The sequence below is a fragment of the Somniosus microcephalus genome, chromosome 7, assembly GCF_052327205.1.
Source record: "Somniosus microcephalus isolate GS21.2 chromosome 7, FLI_Smic_1.0, whole genome shotgun sequence".
NCBI lineage: Eukaryota > Metazoa > Chordata > Chondrichthyes > Squaliformes > Somniosidae > Somniosus > Somniosus microcephalus.
Window position 1 is genome coordinate 27,530,482 of NC_140993.1, and position 19,615 is coordinate 27,550,096.

The window sequence follows — 19,615 nt, forward strand, 5'->3', positions numbered from 1 at the left end:
CGCATGAATAGACTGGGAAACTGCGAAGAGGAATAAAAGGCAAATTACGTCAAGGGTGGCGTGTGAATTATAAAGGAAGCACTTACAGGTTAATAAGTTGAAGGTTAATTAAAGCAGTGTGCTGCCTGTACAGTTTTAAATGCGATTCTAAACCGAAGGGAAAAGAAATGAGTCAAATGCCAGTCCCAGTTGCTGTGCGATGCTGAAGAATGATTCTACTGTGTTGGTTTGGATCCCTTCATTATTGCAGTTGCTGTCAAAGTGGATTAAATTACCTCGCTGCTGGCACGTACAAACTTATTGATTTAGAAAAGGACAAGAACATATTTGAGTCAAGCATTAACCTTCAATTTAGGACAATCATAGAATGATACAGCACAGAAGGAGCCATTCGGCCCATCGTGCCCGTGCCGGCTCTTTGAAAGAGCGATCCAATTAGTTCCACTCCCCCCTGCTCTTTCCCCCACAGCCCTGCAAATGTTTCCTTTTGAAGTCTATCTCCAGTTCCCCTTTTGAAAGTTGCTATTGAATCTGCCTCCGCCACCCTTTCAGGCAGTGCATTCCACATCATCATAACTCGCTGCGTAAAACAAAATCTCCTCATCTCCCCCTCTGGTTCTTTTGCCAATTATCTTCAATCTCTGGTTATCAACCCTCCTGCCAGTGGAAACACTTTTTCCTTAGTTACTCTATCATAATTTTGAACACCTCTATTAAATTTCCTTCCCTGCTGTAAGGAGAACAGTCACAGCTGTGTGAAGGGCGTGCACATGCTGTAACCCTGAGAGAGTGGCATCAATTTGAACTATTTAAATTAATGGTTGTAAAATCATGTGTAGCACACACCCAACTTTCCAATAGGCACTCCTGTCGGCCGAGACACCCCAGCAATAACGTGAAGTTGAAAACGACTCCTTTATTGTGTAACTTTCTCACGGTGTATTTCTCCTTCTTGAGTAACAGTTTACTCGGGAGATGTATAGAAATCAAATACTTCCGGGTCGCTGGTGATGCTTGTTTCTCACAAGTTTGACTCACCTCTGACTTCTTGATGTTTCATATGACGGGAGAAGCTTATTATGGGATGTCTAGTTTGGCTGTCCATCCGAGGGCCTCCTGAGATGCCGAGTGGAGAAATGAGGTGCCTCTCGCAACAGATCTCAGTGGGCAGGTTGATGCGATGTGTTCCACGGTCTGGGACTCGTGGCCACAGTCGCACTTCGGGTCGTCCCTCCTCTTCCACTGGTGGAGCTGGTCGGCGCATCGTCCGTGTCCTGTGTGGATTGGGTTGAGCGCCGCCCACACTGTCTTCGAGGGAGTTTGAAGCCAGGGACCTCTGCTGTTGGGTCAGTGATGAGGTGGCCATTCCATGACTCTCAGATCTCTCCTTCAGTCTGCTCAATGTCTCACGGTGGCATAGTGGTTAGCACTGTTGCCTCACAGCGCCAGGGACCCGGGTTCGAATCCGGCCTCGGGTGACTGTCTGTGTGGAGTTTGCACATTCTCCCCGTGTTTGCGTGGGTTTCCTCCGGGTGCTCCGGTTTCCTCCCACAGTCCAAAGATGTGCGGGTTAGGTTGATTGGCTGTGATAAATTGACCCTTAGTGTTAGGGGGATTAAATACATGGGGTTACGGGGATCGGGTGGGATATGTGTCGGTGCAGGCTCGATGGGCCGAAATGGCCTCTATCTGCACTGTGGGGTTTCTGTGATTTCTGTGAAACTCTTCGCTTCCCATCTATTTGTGTCCAGGATTCCATTGCATCACAGAAGTTTGCAGTACAGAAGGAGGCCATTAGGCCCATTCCTATCATATCTGTGCTGCTTAAGCATTCCAACCCTAATCTTCATGCTCTGTTAGCTTCCCATAGCTCTTTAGGTTCCTCATCCCTCATCACCTTTCCATTTTCTCAAGATTTGCTCTAGGGCTGATTTTCATCTACAGGTGTAAGTCAGTTCTAAGTGTTTAAGAACTGGTAAAGATTGGATAGGCTGGGTCTGTTTTCTTTGGAACAGAGGAGGCTGAGGGGAGACCTAATTGAGGTGTATAAAATTATGAGGGGCCTGGATAGAGTGGTAGGAAGGACCTATTTCCCTTAGCAGAGAGGTCAATAACCAGGGGGCATAGATTTTAAGTAATTGGTAGAAGGATTAGAGGGTATTTGAGGAGAAATTTCTTCACCCAGAGGTTGGTGGGGGTCTGGAACTCACTGCCTGAAAGGGTGGTAGAGGCAGGAACCCTCACCGTATTTAAAAAGTACTTGGATGTGCACTTGGGATGCTCTAACCTGCAGGGCTGCGGACCAAGAGCTGGGAAGTGGGATTAGGCTGGATAGCTCTTTGTCGGCCGGCACGGACAAGGTGGGCCGAAATGGCCACCTTCTGTGCCGTAAATGTCTATGATTCTATGATTAAGAATGGAAAGGGCAAATGGTAATAGTGCACAATTCTCCAGTGTAAGTTAATTTGCATAATTATTCACTGCAGCAGATGCAGAACCAGCTGAGTTTAGTGAGCACTGTAGTAGTGGGAGAGAAGGCTGCAAGGGAAATTTAAAGGGATTAAACGAGCTAATGGGAAGTTGCGCTGTATGGGGCAAAAATTCAGAAAGCTTCTGGAGAGTCCCACAAAACAGCTCAACACATTGGCGGCCCTCAGCAAGGCTGAGGGGGCACAGCGTTGAGGAGTGGCAGGCGAAAGCGAAGGGGCGGGAAACCCTGTTAAGAGTCGGAGGAGCCCATTACACAATCACCACAGTCGATGGCTATTCGTGGTAAGGTGGTGTAGCATGAGGTGCTTGTCGTGAGGAGGGTTTGCCTCTGTGCCACTCCAAATCCCCATAGGTTACCACCGCAGCGCGCGTACAAGGAGTTAAGGCCAAGCTTCAGCCTAAAATTGACCGTTACTGTCCTGCAATGTGCCAACCTTGTGCTCCATAGCAGCCGCAGGTGTCCTGAATGCTGAAGGCACAGCTCTGCACCTGCCTTTCTATTAATGCAGACCCTGAGAAGACTGTCTCCATTGCTATGTACGGGCGTCAAAGTCTTCAAAAAATGATTGGTGGCCTCTTGGAAGATGCAGCCAATCAGCTTGCTGTTGATCGTCCTGGGTGCTTTCTTTCATGCAGTACCGCGTAAAGCATGACATACAGTGTATGCGGTGCTCCAAAAGAGCCATCCAACTGACGTCATCGGGGATCTGCTGGCGCAGCTTCCTTTGGGAAGAGGAGAAGGTTCGGGGCAGCTTTCTTTGGGAAGAGGAGAAGGTTCGGGGCAGCTTCCTATGGGAAGTGGAAAAGGTTCGGGGCAGCTTCCTTTGGGAAGAGGAGAAGGTTTGGGGCAGCTTCCTTTGGGAAGAGGAGAAGGTTCGGGGGCAGCTTCCTTTGGGAAGAGGAGAAGGTTCAGGGCAGCTTCCTTTGGGAAGAGGAGCCTCTACACAAACTCAAGCTCATTCAGACCGCTGCTGCTCGCCTCCTCACTCGCACCAAGTCCCGTGCACCCATCACCTCCTGTGCTCGCCGCACATTGCCTTGTAAATGGATCTGACAAGGTTCGGCAGCACTTTTCTCGTGGAAAAGGTTTACCCTAGTCTGCTTTGGACTTAAATGTTTGAGATCTAAATGTATTTTACAAAACAAAGCAAGACACAAAGTGCAAATAAAACCCTCTGCCTTGATCTCCAGTTCAAAGTTACAAGCTATTAAATGCAGCATAGCATGGAGTGCGTGAGCTTCATACATTACAGTCACAGTTGCATTGACTTTGACACTATTAAAAGGAAAATACATTCTCACACTTATAGCCTTGGGCAGCATGGAGTGTGATCTTTCACAGATCACAGAGATCACAGAAACCCCACAGTGCAGATAGAGGCCATTTCGGCCCATCGAGCCTGCACCGACACATATCCCACCCGATCCCCGTAACCCCTACACCAACACATATCCCACCCTATCCCCGTAACCCCACGTATTTAATCCCCCTAACACTAAGGGTTAATTTATCATAGCCAATCAACCTAACCCGCACATCTTTGGACTGTGGGAGGAAACCGGAGCACCCGGAGGAAACCCACGCAAACACGGGGAGAATGTGCAAACTCCACACAGACAGTCGCCCGAGGCCGGATTCGAACCCGGGTCCCTGGCGCTGTGAGGCAACAGTGCTAACCACTATGCCACCGTGCTGCCATGATTTTAAAATCCCATGATTTTAAAATCTTGGTGGGCAATGAAAAGATGCATTCATGCTCCATTCTAGCCAAGTTTTATTATTAACCTAATTTTGTTGATATCTGAAATGTTTCCGTGCTCGAGACTAAGTTGGCCATCCGTTTGGATAAATACACGGTTCGGATAAATGTAAAACAATGCAGTCTGAAGCGGGAAATCGTATAATCCAGCCTATAGGTTTGAACAAAAATATTTACTCCCCGATTTTAACTGGAGGCGAGGGGTTTGGTGGCTGGCCAGAATTTGCCTGTTAAAATAGGGGCACAGCACGAGGCCAGCGAGGATTGGGTGAGTGGGTCGCTTCAAGGAGGTTTACCACCCCACCCCCCCAACACTCTGTTCTCGTTGGGCATGGGGGGGGGGGTTAAATCCGGGCTTTATTGATGGTTAGCACTCCCTCCTTTCCTTCATGGCCCGATATGCCGGTAAGTCACATTCATGAGTTTGTTTATTTGTTCATGGGATGTGGGCGTCGCTGGCAAGGCCGGCATTTATTACCCAACCCTAGTTGCCCTCGAGAAGGTGGTGGTGAGACGCCTTCTTGAACCGCTGCAGTCCGTGAGATGAAGGTACTCCCACAGTGCTGTTAGGGAGGGAGTTCCAGGATTTTGACCCAGTGACGGTGAAGGAACAGCCGATATATTTCCAAGTCAGGATGGTGTGTGACTTGGAGGGGAACTTGGAGGTGGTGGTGTTCCCATGCGCCTGCTGCCCTTGTCCTTCTAGGTGGAAGAGGCCACGGGTTTGGGAGGTGCTGCCGAAGAAGCCTTGGCGAGTTGCTGCAGTGCATCTTGTAGATGGTACACACTGCAGCCACGGTATGCCGGTGGTGGAGGGAGTGAAGGTTTAAGGTGGTAGATGGGGTGCCAATCAAGCGGGCTGCTTTGTCTTGGATGGTGTCGAGCTTCCTGAGTGTTGTTGGAGCTGCACTCATCCAGGCAAGTGGAGAATATTCCATCACACTCCTTACTTGTGCCTTGTAGATGGTGGAAAGGCTTTGGGGAGTGAGGAGGTGAGACACTCACCGCAGAATACATAGCCTCTGACCTGCTCTTGTTGCCACAGTATTTATGAGGCTTGTCCAGTTAAGTTTCTGGTCAATGGTGACCCCCAGGATGTTGATGGTGGGGGATTCGGCAATGGTAATGCTGTTGAATGTCATGGGGCGGTGGTTAGACTCTCGCTTGTTGAACATGGTCATTGCTTGGCACTTGTGTGACGCAAATGTTACTTGCCACTTATCAGCCCAAGACTGGATGTCATCCAGGTCTTGCTGCATATTGATTTGATACAAGTTTAAATATTAGAAAGAATGAAAGTTGAGGGATAATTTATTGTGCTCCTAAAGGATGACCCTTTTGTTCATTTTCAGAAGTTGCAAGGCAAGTATGATTGTGCTGAAAGTGTTTGATATTACATTATCACGTTGAATAATGTAGGGTTGAATTGTTTATTTTAAGGAAAATCAACTCTGTACAGTTATTCGCTACATAAGCCCCTATTACGTGAATTCTAACTAGAAAACCAGGAAATTTTGGAGTAAGTTAGCAACGACGAGATTGGTGTGAAATTTTCGGCATACATCATTGCCGTTGCAGGAAATTCTGGACCGATATAAACAGAAAATGTTTCTGGGGCAGGTTGGATATGACGGGTAACTTTTTTTTCCGTTTTCACTCCTGGTGCAGAGATTTGTCCCTCGTGGTATTTGGCACGTTCTGGCTGTCAGACAAATCCACTGGGATTCCGTCGCATGTTTTCGGTACATTGAGGAGATGTCCTATCCCAATGCCTCTCTACAGCTCTTGGGTGTAGCATATCCTCTGCTTAAAAAAGATGGTGCGATTTCTGTGTGAGCACTTCTCATTCCTCTGCCGCAGGTCAATGGTAGCATCCCTCTCAAACTGAAGAAAAGTGCCCACGAAATGATCCTGGACTTTATCCGTTCACGGCCTCCGTTAAACCCTGTGAGTACAGCAGATCTTTTTTTAGAATTTGTAACAGCCACGATTGACTTGCGAGACCAGCCTGACAAGTTTGGACGACACTGTAAACCACGGGTGTGAATCACACGGTTAGAACCTGACTTGAGCTGAGCTTTCTGTAACTGACTTGATGTCTCGGACTGGAATTTTAAACATGAAGGCATTGAAGGCGTTTAAATTGCCCATTGTAGTCAACAGCAAGGAGGTCTGTGCTTGTCAAACCCGTTTGCATTTATCAAGTTGCTGATTCCCCATGGAGTGAAGTTAAAGTGAATTCAAGTACAGGTAGACTACCCTTTATCCGGACTTCCGAAAACCGAAACCCTCTAAAAACCGAAGGTTTCTTCGTTCAGCGTAAGTCGTGCGTACGAACGAAAAAACCTTCGGTTTTTAGAGGGTTCCGGTTTCGGAAGTTCGGTTAAAGGGTAAGTCGTGCGCACGACCCCCCGCCGGCCCCGACAACCGCCGACCCCGCCAGCCCCGACAACCGCCGACCCCCCCGCGGACCCCGCCGGCCCCGACAACCGCCGACCCCCCCCGCGGACCCCGCCGGCTCCGACAACCGCCGACCCCGCCAGCCCCGACAACCGCGGACCCCGCCGGCCCCGACAACCGCCGGCCCCGACAACCGCCGACCCCCCCCGCGGACCCCGCCAACCGCCGACCCCCCCGTGGACCCCGCCGGCTCCGACAACCGCCGACCCCGCCAACCGCCGACCCCGACAACCGCCGACCCCCCCGCGGACCCCGCCGGCCCCGACAACCGCCGACCCCCCCCGCCGGCCCCGACAACCGCCGACCCCCCCGCGGACCCCGCCGGCCCCGACCCCCGCCGACCCCGACTGACTTACGCTGAGCGTCAGCGTAAGTCGTGCGCACGACCCCCCCCGCCGACCCCCCCCCCCGCGGACCCCCGCCGACCCACCTTCCGAAATCCGAAATTCTCCTTTATCCGAAACTCGGCTGGTCCCGAGGTTTTCGGATAAAGGATAGTCTACCTGTATAATGATAATAAGGTGGAATGCAATAATTACATAGAATGTACAGCACAGAAAGAGGCCAGTCGGCCCAACAGGTCCATAGAAAGGAGCAGGAGTAGGCCATTCGGCCCCTCGAGCCTGCTCCCCCATTCAATGAGATTATGGCTGATCATCCAAATTCAGTACCCTGTCCCTGCCTTCTCCCCATATCCCTTGATCCCTTTAGCCTTAAGAAATATATCTAACTCCTTCTTGAATATATTTAATGAATTGGCCTCTACTGCCTTCTTTGGTAGAGAATTCCACAGGTTCACCACACTCTGGGTGAAGAAATTCCTCCTCATCTCAGTCCTAAATGGCTTACCCCTTATCCTTAGACTGTGACCCCTGGTTCTGGACTCCCCGGCCATCGGGAACATCCTTCCTGCATCTAGTCTGTCCAGTCCCGTTAGAATTTTATAAGTTTCAATGAGATCCCCTCTCATTCTTCTGAACTCCAGCGAGTACAAGCCCAATCGACCCAATCTCTCCTCATACGTCATTCCTGTCATCCCAGGTATCAGTCTGGTGAATCTTCGCTGCACTCCCTCCACGGCAAGAACATCCTTCCTCAGATAAGGCGACCAAAACTGCACACAATACTCAAGGTGTGGTCTCACCAAGGCCCTGTACAACTACAGCAAGACATCCTTGGTTATGCTGGTGTTTATGCTCCACACCAGCCTCCTCCCACCCCTACTTCATCTAACCCCATCAGCGTATCCTTCTCTTCCTTTCTCCCTCATGTACTTATCTCGCTTCCTCTTAATTAAATATAAAATATATAATATACACTAAAAGAACACATTAAGTATAATAAGCAAAATTATATATATACTAGCTGGGGAGCCCCGCGTTGCGAGGGCAATTTTGGGGTGCGAGGGCAATTTTGGGGCGCTTGGTCTCCCTGCCCCTGTGTGTCCCCCCTCTCCCTGTCATGTCCTCTCCCTGTCCTATCCCTCCCTCCCCTCCCCTCCTCTCCCTCCCCTCCCCTGTCTCCCTCCCTCCCTCCCCTCGCCCACCCCCACCCCCGCTCCCCCACTCCCCTCTGTCCCTCTCTCCAGCCCCTCCCCCTGCCTAGCGCCTGAGGTCCGGAGCTGAGGTCCCCCGTGTATGGCGCGGCTGATGGACGGCCGCTGTGGGCGGGCGGGGCGGGCGGCGCATGCGCGGTCAGTGGGCAATTTTGGGGCGCTTGGTCTCCCTGCCCCTGTGTGTCCCCCCTCTCCCTGTCATGTCCCCTCCCTGTCCTATCCCTCCCTCCCCTCCCCTCCCCTCCTCTCCCCTCCCTCCCCTCCCCTCCCCTCCTCTCCCTCCCCTCCCCTCCTCTCCTCCCCCACTCCCCTCTGTCCCTCTCTCCAGCCCCTCCCCCTGCCTAGCGCCTGAGGCCCGGAGCTGAGGTCCCCCGCGTATTGCGCGGCTGATGGACGGCCGCTGTGGGCGGGCTGGCGGCGCATGTGCGGTCAGTGCGGGCGGCGCATGCGCTGTCAGTGCGGGCGGCGCATGCGCGGTCAGTGCGGGCGGCGCATGCGCGGTCAGTGCGGGCGGCGCGAGCGCCCCGCGATTTCCCGAGGCTCGCCCCCCCCCCCCGCGATTTCCCGAGGCTCTTCCCCCCCCCGCGATTTCCCGAGGCTCTCCCCCCCCGCGATTTCCCGAGGCTCTCCCCCCCCCCCGCGATTTCCCGAGGCTCTCCCCCCCCCCCCGCGATTTCCCGAGGCTCTCCCCCCCTCCCGCGCGATTTCCCGAGGCTCTCCCCCCCCCCCGCGATTTCCCGAGGCTCTCCCCCCCCCTATTAAATTGTTATTTAATTCCCTAACACATCATTAAAATATTTACCTTAGTTCCCTAACACACAGAAAGTGTGGGGGAAAAAATTGTGAAAAATCAAGATGGCGGCCACTCACCTCGGTTCAGAAGGATAAGGCCCGCCCACACACGCACCGATTGGTCGACCGGTCAGGTCACCGAAGCGTAGGATTGGTCAATCGTCGAGTCACTCAACTGTAGGAAGGAACCCGCCGTCCGATTGGTGGACCTCGACGTCACACGGTCGCTAATGAGATGCTAATGAGCGGAACGCTGAACGTTTTTGGGATACCGCGGGCGGGAATTTTGTCCGGCCGAAACGTAAATACACCTATGACCAGTCCGGAATCGCAAGCTTTCTTTTGAGGCGACGCGCGCGTCGGTACGCTCTGTAACTTTCAAACGTATAGAGAACAGACAGACAGACATCGGGACAGACATCGGGACAGACAGAAGAGCCGCTTTATATATATAGATTATATCATTCTCCCCTGCACCTCAGGGGATATCATAAAATGATGATTACCTGGATTTTTGCAGTTACATAGACTTACATAGAATATACAGCATAGAAACTGGCCGTTCAGACCAACTAGTTTGTGCTGGTGTTTATGCTCCGCACAAGCCCCCTCCCATTCCATCTACCTCATCTCAACCTTTCAGCATACCTTTCTATTTGCATTTGCAGTGCATTTTTATTTTAATATAGCGCCTTTCATGACCACCGGACGTCTCAAGGCGCTTTACAGCCAATGAAGTACTTTTTGAAGTGTAGTCACTGTTGTAATGTAGGAAACGGGGCAGCCAATTTGCACACAGCAAGTTCCCACAAACAGCAATGTGATAATGACCAGACCATCTGCTTTAGTGATGTTGGTTGAGGGATAAGTATTGGCCAGGACACCGGGGATAACTCCCCCTGCTCTTCTTCGAAATAGTGGCATGAGATCTTTTACGCCCACCTGAGAGAGCACTGCACTGGGAGTGTCAGCCTAGATTTTTGTGCTCAAGTCCCTGGAGTGGGACTGTGAACCCACAACTTTCTGGCTCAGAGGCGAGGGTGCTATTCCTTTTTCTCTCATGTACTGGTCTAGTTTCATTCTGAAAGCATCTGAGCTATTTGCCTCAATCACTTCCTGTGGTGGCGAGTTCCACATTCTAACCACTCCTTGAGTGAAGAAATTTCTCCTTATTTCCCTGTTGGATTTATTAGTAACTATCTTGTATTTATGGCCCCTAGTTTTGGATTCTCCCACAATTGGAAACATTCTCTCCACATCTACCCCGTCCAGCCCATTCATAATTTTATGAGGTAAGCTCTATCAGGCCACCTCTAATAAGCCTTCTCTTTTCTAAAGCAAAAAGCCCCAACCTGTTTAATCTTTACCAATCATAGACTGGTTACAGCACAGAAGGAGGCCATTGGGCCCGTCGAGCCCATCTCGTGCCGGTAATCTCTCAGCTGTCAGTTCTGGTACCATCCTTGTAAATCTTGTCTTGCACTTTCTCCAGTCGGATCTTTTAACTGTAGTTATTTTCTCTGGGGCCCAGGCATCTGCACGGAAACTGAAGCCAACTCCACCGCGCCCTCGGAGCCTTCACGAAAGAATATTAGAAGAAATTAAGTCTGAGCGGAAACTACGGCCAGTGTCACCCGATGAGATCAGGCGCAGCAAATTTGGTGAGTCCGTGGAGCTAACATTACCGTTTTATAAAAGTGGTTGTTTACGGATTTTCTTTTCTTTATTTGCTAAGAAGTAACAAAGGCACCCAATACACCGAGTGACTGTGTACATTTCCATTTAAAAGTCAATATAGGAGCATTCATTTCTTTTTTTAATCATTTTTACTTAATTTTAATGAAAGAAAGAAAGACTTGCATTTCTATAGCACCTTTCACGACCACCGGACGTCCCAAAGCGCTTTACAGCCAATGAAGTACTTTTTGAAGTGTAGTCACTGTTGTAATGTAGGAAACGCAGCAGCCAATTTGCACACAGCAAGCTGATAATGACCAGATAATCTGTTATAGTAGAAACATAGAAGATAGGAGCAGGAGTAGGCCATTCGGCCCCTCAAGCTTGTTCCGCCATTTAATGAGATCATGGCTGATCATCCAAATTCAGTACCCTGTCCCTGCTTTCTCCCCATATCCCTTGATCCCTTTAGAAATATATCTAACTCCTTCTTGAATATATTTAATGAATTGGCCTCAGCGGCCTTGTGTGGTAGAGAATTCCACAGGTTCACCACTCTCTGAGTGAAAAAATTCCTCCTCATCTCAGTCCTAAATGGCTTACCCCTTATCCTTAGACTGTGACCCCTATAGTGATGTTGATTGAGGGATAAATATTGGCCCCAGGACACCGGGGATAACTCCCCTGCTCTTCTTCGAAATAGTGCCATGGGATCTTTTACATCCACCTGAGAGAGCAGACAGGTTTAACGTCTCATCCTAAAGATGGCACCTCAGACAGTGCAGCACTCCCTCAGCACTGCACTGGGAGTGTCAGCCTAGATTTTTGTGCTCAAGTCCCTGGAGTGAGACTTGAACCCACAACCTTCTGACTCAGAGGCGAGGGTGCTACCCACTGAGCCACGGCTGACATGAGGGGAAAAATAGAAAACCTGATACAAGAAGCTAAAAAAAGGCTGCGGTTGGCAGGCACAGCTTGAAAAGCGCCTCCTGTTGACTGATTATTACATGTCCCGCATAATGTTTTAAAACATGATTTTAAACAATTACTGTGTGCAGTTAAAAATGAAGCAAGTTCACGTCCCAGCGGCTAATCCCAGAGCAGCATTGTTAAAGATGGCTGAAGCCCATGCAGCTCTCCTGGCTGACAGGACCAAGTGACAGTGAGCAATATCCATGGGGACTGGAAGGAACAATAAAAGTACAGTGAAATAGAAACAACTTGTGTTTAAGTAGCACCTTATCGCATCCTCAGAATGTCCCAAAGCACTTCCCCACCAATGAGTTACTTTTGATGCGCAGCCACTGCTGTTGTGTTGGCAACAGCAACCGGCAATTTGCCCACAAACTGCAAAGAAATGAGCGGCCAGTCAATCTGTTTCTGGTGGAAAAAAATGTTTTATTTGCTCCTGGGATCTGGGCATCACTAGCGAGGCCAGCATTTATTGCCCATCCCTAATTGCCTTTGAGAAGTTGGTGGTGAGTGACGTAAGAAAACTACTAGGCACTTGGTCTAAGCATTAAACAAAGCTTTAATCAACTGTTTTACAACATGGAGGTCTAGTTGTGTCCTTTACTAGTTCCTGTTAAAGAATGTCCTGAGTAAGCTGGGCCCATGCCCGAGTATTTATACTCTCCCTGGACAGCGCCACCAGCAGGCCGCCCAGTATCATTTCATAAGTCATTTCCACATGAATGACAAGATTCATGTCAGTGAGCCGTCTTCTTAAACCGCTGCGGTCCGTGCGGTGAAGGTACTCCCACAGTGGTTAGGCAGGGAGTTCCAGGATTTTGACCCAGCGACGATGAAAGAACAACAACAACAACTTGCATTTATACAGCGCAGTTAACGTAGTAAAACGTCCCACAGGAGTGTTATAAGACAAAAATTTGACTGCAATATATGTCCCAGTCAGGATGGTGTGTGACTTGGAGGGAAACTTGGAGGTGGTGGTGTTCCCAACCGCCTGCTGCCCTTGTCCTTCTTGGTGGTTGAGGGAGGAATGCTAATCTCACAACCAGGAAAACTCCCTGCTCGTCCTTGAATAGTGCCACGGGATCTTTAACATTCATCTGAATCAGCAGACAGGGTTTCACTCCAGTGCCTCATCCAAAAGATGGTGTCTTCAAGCATGCATTCCCCTCACAGTCCTGCACTGAAGTCCTAGCTTAGATTACAGCCCAAAACCCTTTTGACTCAGAAATGAGAATACGACCAACTGAGCCAAACTGACAGGTGTAATCAGCAAAGGTGCGACTGAACTTCTTCCTGTTTGTACGATAGCAAAATACTGCGGATGCTGGAAATCAGAAATAACAACAGAAAACGCTGGAAAAACTCAGCAGGCCAGAGCAGCATCGGTGGAGAGAGAAACAGAGTCAATGTTTCAGGTCGAAGACCCTTCGTCAGCACTGGAAAAAAAGCAGGAAATGGAAAGCAGGTTTAGGGGCTGGGAAAAGGGGGAGGGGAATGAAAGAACAAAAGGGAAGGTCAGTGATAGGATAGAAAGCAGGAGAGATTAAGAGACATTGAGAGACATTAAGAGATATTCAAGGCAAGGGGAGGTGGTAATGGGACAGGTTAAGGAACAACGGATGGTTCTAGATGAAGAATGAAGGACAGCTGCCATGTGGGAGAGAAGAAAAAAAGGCCTTAATTCTGCCAGCGCAATTCACACTTCATCTAGAACCATCCTTTGTTCCTTAACCTGTCCCATTACCACCTCCTCTCGCCTTGAATATCTCTTAATGTCTCTCAATGTCTCTTAACCTCTCCTGCCTTCTATCCAATCACTGACCTTCCCTTTTGTTCTTTCATCCCCTCCCCCTTTTCCCAGCCCCTAAACTTGCTTTCCATTTCCTGCTTTTTTCCAGTTCTGACGAAAGGTCTTTGACCTGAAACGTTGGCCCCGATTTTCCCCGAGCCGTTGGGTGGGGTTTCAGGTGTGTGGGGGGGGGGGGGGGGGGAATCCCGAATTTGGGGTTCCCGACACCATCCCGCCCAAAACCCCGCCCCACGCAACTTTCAGGGGCGGCGGGTACCTGCCCCGCACTGGGACCCGCCGAAACCAGGCGGGAAGGGATTAGTGCCAATTAACTGCCTGTTAACTACCTGTTAACAGGCAGTTTTTAGCCTAATCCCTATTTTGAGGGGTTTCGTGTGGGATTCCCGACGGCTCCAAACCACGCCAGGTTGAGCAGGCGGGCCGTCGGGTTGAAGGAGTTGGAGGGGTCGCGATGTCGGTGCTCAGGTGAGTGATGGGTGCATGAGTGTAAAGGTAAGTGTGTTTGGTGTGTCTAACGTGTGTAAAGAACTTTTACTTACCTGTACTTACCTTAACAGCCTTTCTTCCTGTAGCCGTCGGGAGCCCATCACTCAGCCGGAACTTAAAGCTGAACAGCTGCGATCTGTCAAAAGTGGCAGCCTTCAGCTTTGAGTGCTGGTAGGAGTTCTAACTGAGTCTGTGCAGAAGGACTCATGTTAGAACTCAAACTGTCAGTGTTTCACAGCTTCAAACAGCTGTGAAACGCTGATATTTCATCTGTCAAGAAATCTTGACAGATGAAATTGCAGTCTGTGACGTCACCTGTTGCCGGGTGGCCCTTAATTGGCCTGCTGAGCCCGCTGGGCGGGCTTAACAAGGTCAATCAAGGGAAAATCGCGCGGATTGGCCGGACGTCGATGTAGGCGGGTCAAAAACCCGGAAGTTGAAGTCCCGCCTTCTTCCCGACAGGTTCGGGAAAATCGACCCCATTAGCTCTGTTTCTCTCTTCACAGATGCTGCCTGGCCTGCTGAGTTTTTCCAGCATGTTCTGTTGTTATTTCTTCCTGTTTGTGTTTGGTCTTGTGCTTCAGATGTGTATTTGCTTGAATGTGTGCGTGCTTTATAGCAGTTCATCTTTATGAATCTTTTGTGGAATAATAATAGTGAACATTACAAAGCAAAATTGTAAGATTCACCATTAAAGACATTAAAGCCCATTCTTTCCCCAGTGATATGAACGCAGGAAGTAGGATCCCTGTCTCTACATGATTGTGTTTGAGTCAAGGCATTGAGTTTGTCATGGCGGCACTCATAGGGGTTACCATCTACACTGAGATACAGGATCGTTTGGTGGTGAGGCGGGGCTGCATTACCATTCTGAGAGTTTAACATGTCTAAAAGACCCACAGGTCACACCAGAGAACAATAGCAATTTTTCACACACGTCAAGAACTTTGTAACACTTGTGCAGTGGTGTCTTCAATTGTGTAGCTTCTCATGTAATATGTCCCGTGTTACACATTGCTAAGGGTGGTGTCGTATCATGTGGATAGCTAAGTGATAACTAACTGGAGTTAAAACATATATACATTGTCATTTTACTGAGTGCTGAAAGTACCCCTCTTAAAAGCCCATGTTCTGGGATTCAACTCAAGAACATTTGATTGCAAGCTGCGGCAAGTTATTTTAACCCAACGTGACTTGCCCATTTTTCAAATATTGTGTGAAATTCGGGGCACCCTCCCTTCAAAATGACACTGATGCACTAGATAGAGTTCAGAGAAGAGCGGTAAGGATTTTGAATCGCACTTAATTAAGGGAGGCTGACAGAACTGAACGTGTTCTCATTAGAGGGAAGAAATGTGAAAGGAATGTGATCCACATTTCTAAAGTGCCAGGAGGAATGGGTAATGGAATGCGTGAGTTGTCGTCAGCAGGATGTTTAATTCAAACTGCGTTTCTAGAACTAGAAGGCAGGAATAGAAATTCAGCGAACTTCAGACAAGGCTTAAGATGAGAGCAGTGGTTGTGTGGAATAGATGGCACATAACTGGACAAGGTTGTAATAAATGGGTTGTTCTGTTACATTGATGTCATGGAGAGAATTCCAGGGTGAAAGTTTCAGGGCTTTTGTTTGGACCTTTACTGTTGGTTACTCAACTCCTCGTAGGCTGGCAGTGCTCATGACTTTCCAAACTGCACATGAACTGTTAGTTCGAGGGGCTGAACTGCTCAGGGCAGATTTTCTTCTTTCTGTTTTTGTTGAGAGATTGAGTAGAATGGGCCTATATTCTCTAGAGTTTAGAAGGATGAGAGGTGATCTCATTGAAACGTATAAAATTCTTACAGGGCTTGACAGGGTAGATGCTGAGAGGTTGTTTCCCCCTGGCTGGAGAGTCTAGAACCAGGGGTCATAGACTCAGGATAAGGGGTCAGCCATTTAGGACTGAGATGAGAAGAAATTTCTTCACTCAGAGGGTGGTGAATCTTTGGAATTCTCTACCCCAGAGGGCTGTGGAGGCTCAGTTGTTGAGTATATTCAAGACCGAGATCGATAGATTTTTGGGCACGAAGGGAATCAAGGGATATGGAGATCAGGCGGGAAAGTGGAGTTGAGGTAGAAGTTCAACCATGATCTTATTGAATGGCGGAGCAGACTCGAGGGGGGGCGTACTCTTCCTACTCCTATTTCTTATGTACTTAAGGGTGACCCCGAGCTTCCGGTCGCCTGTCATTTTAATTCACCGCCCCATTCCCACTCAGACCTCACCGTACTCGGGCTCTTGCATTGTTCTACGGAAACCCAGCGTAAGCTCGAGGAACAGCACCTCATCTTCCGATTAGGCACTTTACAGCCTTCTGGACTCAATATCGAGTTCAATAATTTCAGATCACAACCTCGGCCCCTATTACATTTTTATATATATTTTTTATCTACACCTTTGTTTTGGCCCTTCCCCTTTTTTTTCTCTCCCACATGGCAGCTGTCTCTCATTCTGCCAGCGCATTTCACACCTAATCTAGAGCCGTCTTTTGTCTCTTTACTAGTCCTATCACCACCTCGTCTCGTTTTGAATACCTCTTAATGTCCCTTCACTTCTCTTTTGTTCTTTCATCCCCATTTCCCAGCCCCCAAACTGGCCTTTTAATCTGTTACATTTCCTGTGTTTTTTCAGTCCTGACGAAGGGTTTCGACCTGAAACGTTGACTCTATTTCTCTCTCCACGGATGTTGCCTGGCCTGCTGAGTTTTTCCAGCATTTTCTGTTGTTATTTCTTATGTTCTAGTGTGCTTGGGAATAAATAATTGGCTGGTCAGAGCATATAGAAGAAAATCGGTTTGGGGGTGGGGGGGCTGTGGGGGCAGGAATCGCATGGCTGTAATAAAGCCCACCAGATAGTCCCTTAACTTGAAATTATATAACATTACATAGAATTTACAGCACAGAAACAGGCCATTCGATCTAGGATGGCTCCACGCGTGCCTCCTCCGACCCTGCTTTATTTAACTCTTATCAACATATCCTTCTATTCCTTTGTCCCTCATGTGTTTATCTAGCTTCCCCTTAAATTCCCCTACGATAGCTCTCATGTACCTATGTGGTCCTTCAGCTGGGTTTTTACAGGCACTTAGAACGTAGGAATCAGAAGAGCTCCGGTAAACTCCCGTCAATTCTCAACAAGGTGCCTGAAATTTTGTACCTACAATCGGCACTGGATGATAATACTGACCACTTCATAATGAAAATTTGCTCAGCGAGCATAGGGGCGATGGGTGAAAGAAAGTTAGGGCTTGACAAGTTAGGGCTTGTCAATTCCAGTCTAAGTACCCTTTTTACTGCATGGTAAGGCTGAATTACCGCCAAACAACCTCTCTGTAACTGAAAATTAACTTTTACAAGTGTGCAGTCGCATTCCTTCAGCTTTTAATTATTATTGGAGATCTAAAATAAAAATTCATAAATGTTTTAAAACTTTTTCTTGTCTCTCTTATCTCTCTCTCTGAATCCAGATTTTCTTTCCCTCTCTTTATTTCGCTTTCTGTACCTGATTTGACATTGAATTCACTATTCCAACTTACATTTCCTGGTTCAGACTGCACTGCTCAGTCACGATTCTTCAATCTGATTGGTTAAGGAGATGCACAGTTGCTTGCCCTGTAGAGGGCGCTGCGCCGTTTGGATGTTTGGCGGACAGCAACTTGCCGTGCAGGAGCCAATCGAACGTCATGGCCAAGTGCAAGTCTAGCGAACATGCACCACTCACAGCGAAATCCGGACCATAGTTCCACTCACTAAGATGCAATTAGAAACATAGAATGAACAAAGAAAAATAGGAGCAGGAGTAGGCCATTCGGCCCTTCGAGCCTGTTCCGCCATTCAATATGATCATGGCTGATCCTCTATCTCAGTACCATATTCCCGCTCTCTCCCCCATACCCCTTGACGCCTTTTGCGTCTGTAGAAACATAGAACTCCATCAGTACAACACAAAAGCAAAATACTGCAGATGCTGGAAATCTGAAATAAAAACAGAGAATGCTGGAAATACTCAGCAGGTCAGGCAGCATCTGTGGAGAGAGAAACAGAGTTAACGTTTCAGGTCAATGACCCTTCGTCAGAACTTAAGTTAGAATAGTGAAATCAATTCCATCAGTGCCTGGTGTCTTCCAGTATCATTGGCAGCCATTGTTCACTTGGCATTCACATACATGCACTTCCAGTGTTATTTGTTAGCATTAGGGCTAAGAAGCACGAATCCTGGTCAGATTTCCCCCTTACCCAGAGACACTGCCGCTGACTGCTGTCTCAGCTGAGATCGCATAGCTCAGTGTAGATAGAGGACTGAGACTTTCTGGCCCAGAAACAGAGAGAGTAGGTTTCCTTTTTTGTGAATGTTGTGCTTACCAAGAAAGAGGAAATGTCGCACTCTCCCTTTCCGGTGTCCGTATCGAGCAATGCCGAGCAATGTTCCCTTTAAGTTGCGTGGCCGCGCAGCCAGCTCGATGGTGCACTAACAGCAAAACCCGCATATGCGCGGTAATTTGAAGGGGCCGCGCACCTGAGAAAAAATGAGCAGGAACATTGGTGCCAAGTAACAGGTAGCATAAGGACAGAAAAAGGCCATTAGCCCATAATAAGCCCAACAGATTAACTTCAATGCTATAACATTTTAAGAATATAAGAACATAAGAACATAAGAAATAAGAGCAGGAGTAGGTCATTCGGCCCCTCGAGCCTGCTCCGCCATTCAATAAGATCATGGCTGATCATCGACCTCAGTTCCACTTTCCCGCCCGATCTCCATATCTCTTGATTCTTCACCCAGAGGGTGGTGGGTCTGGAACTCACTGCCTGAAAGGGTGGTAGAGGCAGGAACCCTCACCACATTTAAAAAGTACTTGGATGTGCACTTGGGATGCGGTAACCTTCAGGGCTACGGACCAAGAGCTGGGAAGTAGGATTAGGCTGGATAGCTCATTGTTGGCTGGCACAGACAAAATGGGCTGAAATGGCCTCCTTCCATGCTGTAACTTTCTATGATTCCCTAGAGTCCAAAAATCTATCTATCTCAGCCTTGAATATACTCAAAGACTCAACATCCACAGCCTTCTGGGGCAGAGAATTCCAAAGATTCACAACCCTCTGAGTGAATAAATTCCTCCTCATCCCGGCCTTAAATGGCCGACCCCTTATCCTGAGACTATGCCCCCTAGTTCTAGACTATCCAGCCAGGGGAAACCACCTCTCAGCATCTACCCTATCACCCCAGCTGTTCACAATATATATTAATGATCTGGACGAGGGAATTGGATGTAATATCTCCAAATTTGCAGACGACACAAAGCTGGGTGGGAGGGTAAGCTGTAAGGAGGATGTCGTGAAACTCCAGTACGATTTGGACAGGTTGGGTGATTGGGCAGAAACATGGCAAATGCACTATAATGTGGATAAATGTGAGGTTATCCACTTTGGTGGCAAAAACAGGAAGGCAGATTATTATTTGAATGGCGATAGATTGGGAGAAGGGGAAGTGCAAAGAGACCTGGGTGTTCTTGTGCACCAGTCGCTGAAGGTAAGCATGCAGGTGCAGCAGGCGGTTAAGAAGGCAAATGGTA

At 48.7% G+C, this 19,615-nt stretch overlaps 1 protein-coding gene across 5 annotated transcripts in view; it reads left to right on the forward strand.

The window, feature by feature from the left end:
• spire1b (spire-type actin nucleation factor 1b) overlaps positions 1–19,615 on the forward strand; it is a 358,259-nt gene that overhangs the window by 272,046 nt on the left and 66,598 nt on the right. For all 5 annotated transcript variants that reach the window (XM_085992324.1, XM_085992325.1, XM_085992326.1 and 2 more), the window contains exons 7-8: positions 6,111–6,197; positions 10,589–10,718. In XM_085992324.1, coding sequence (XP_085848450.1) covers positions 6,111–6,197; positions 10,589–10,718 — 217 coding nt within the window. The remainder of the gene's footprint in view (positions 1–6,110; positions 6,198–10,588; positions 10,719–19,615) is intronic.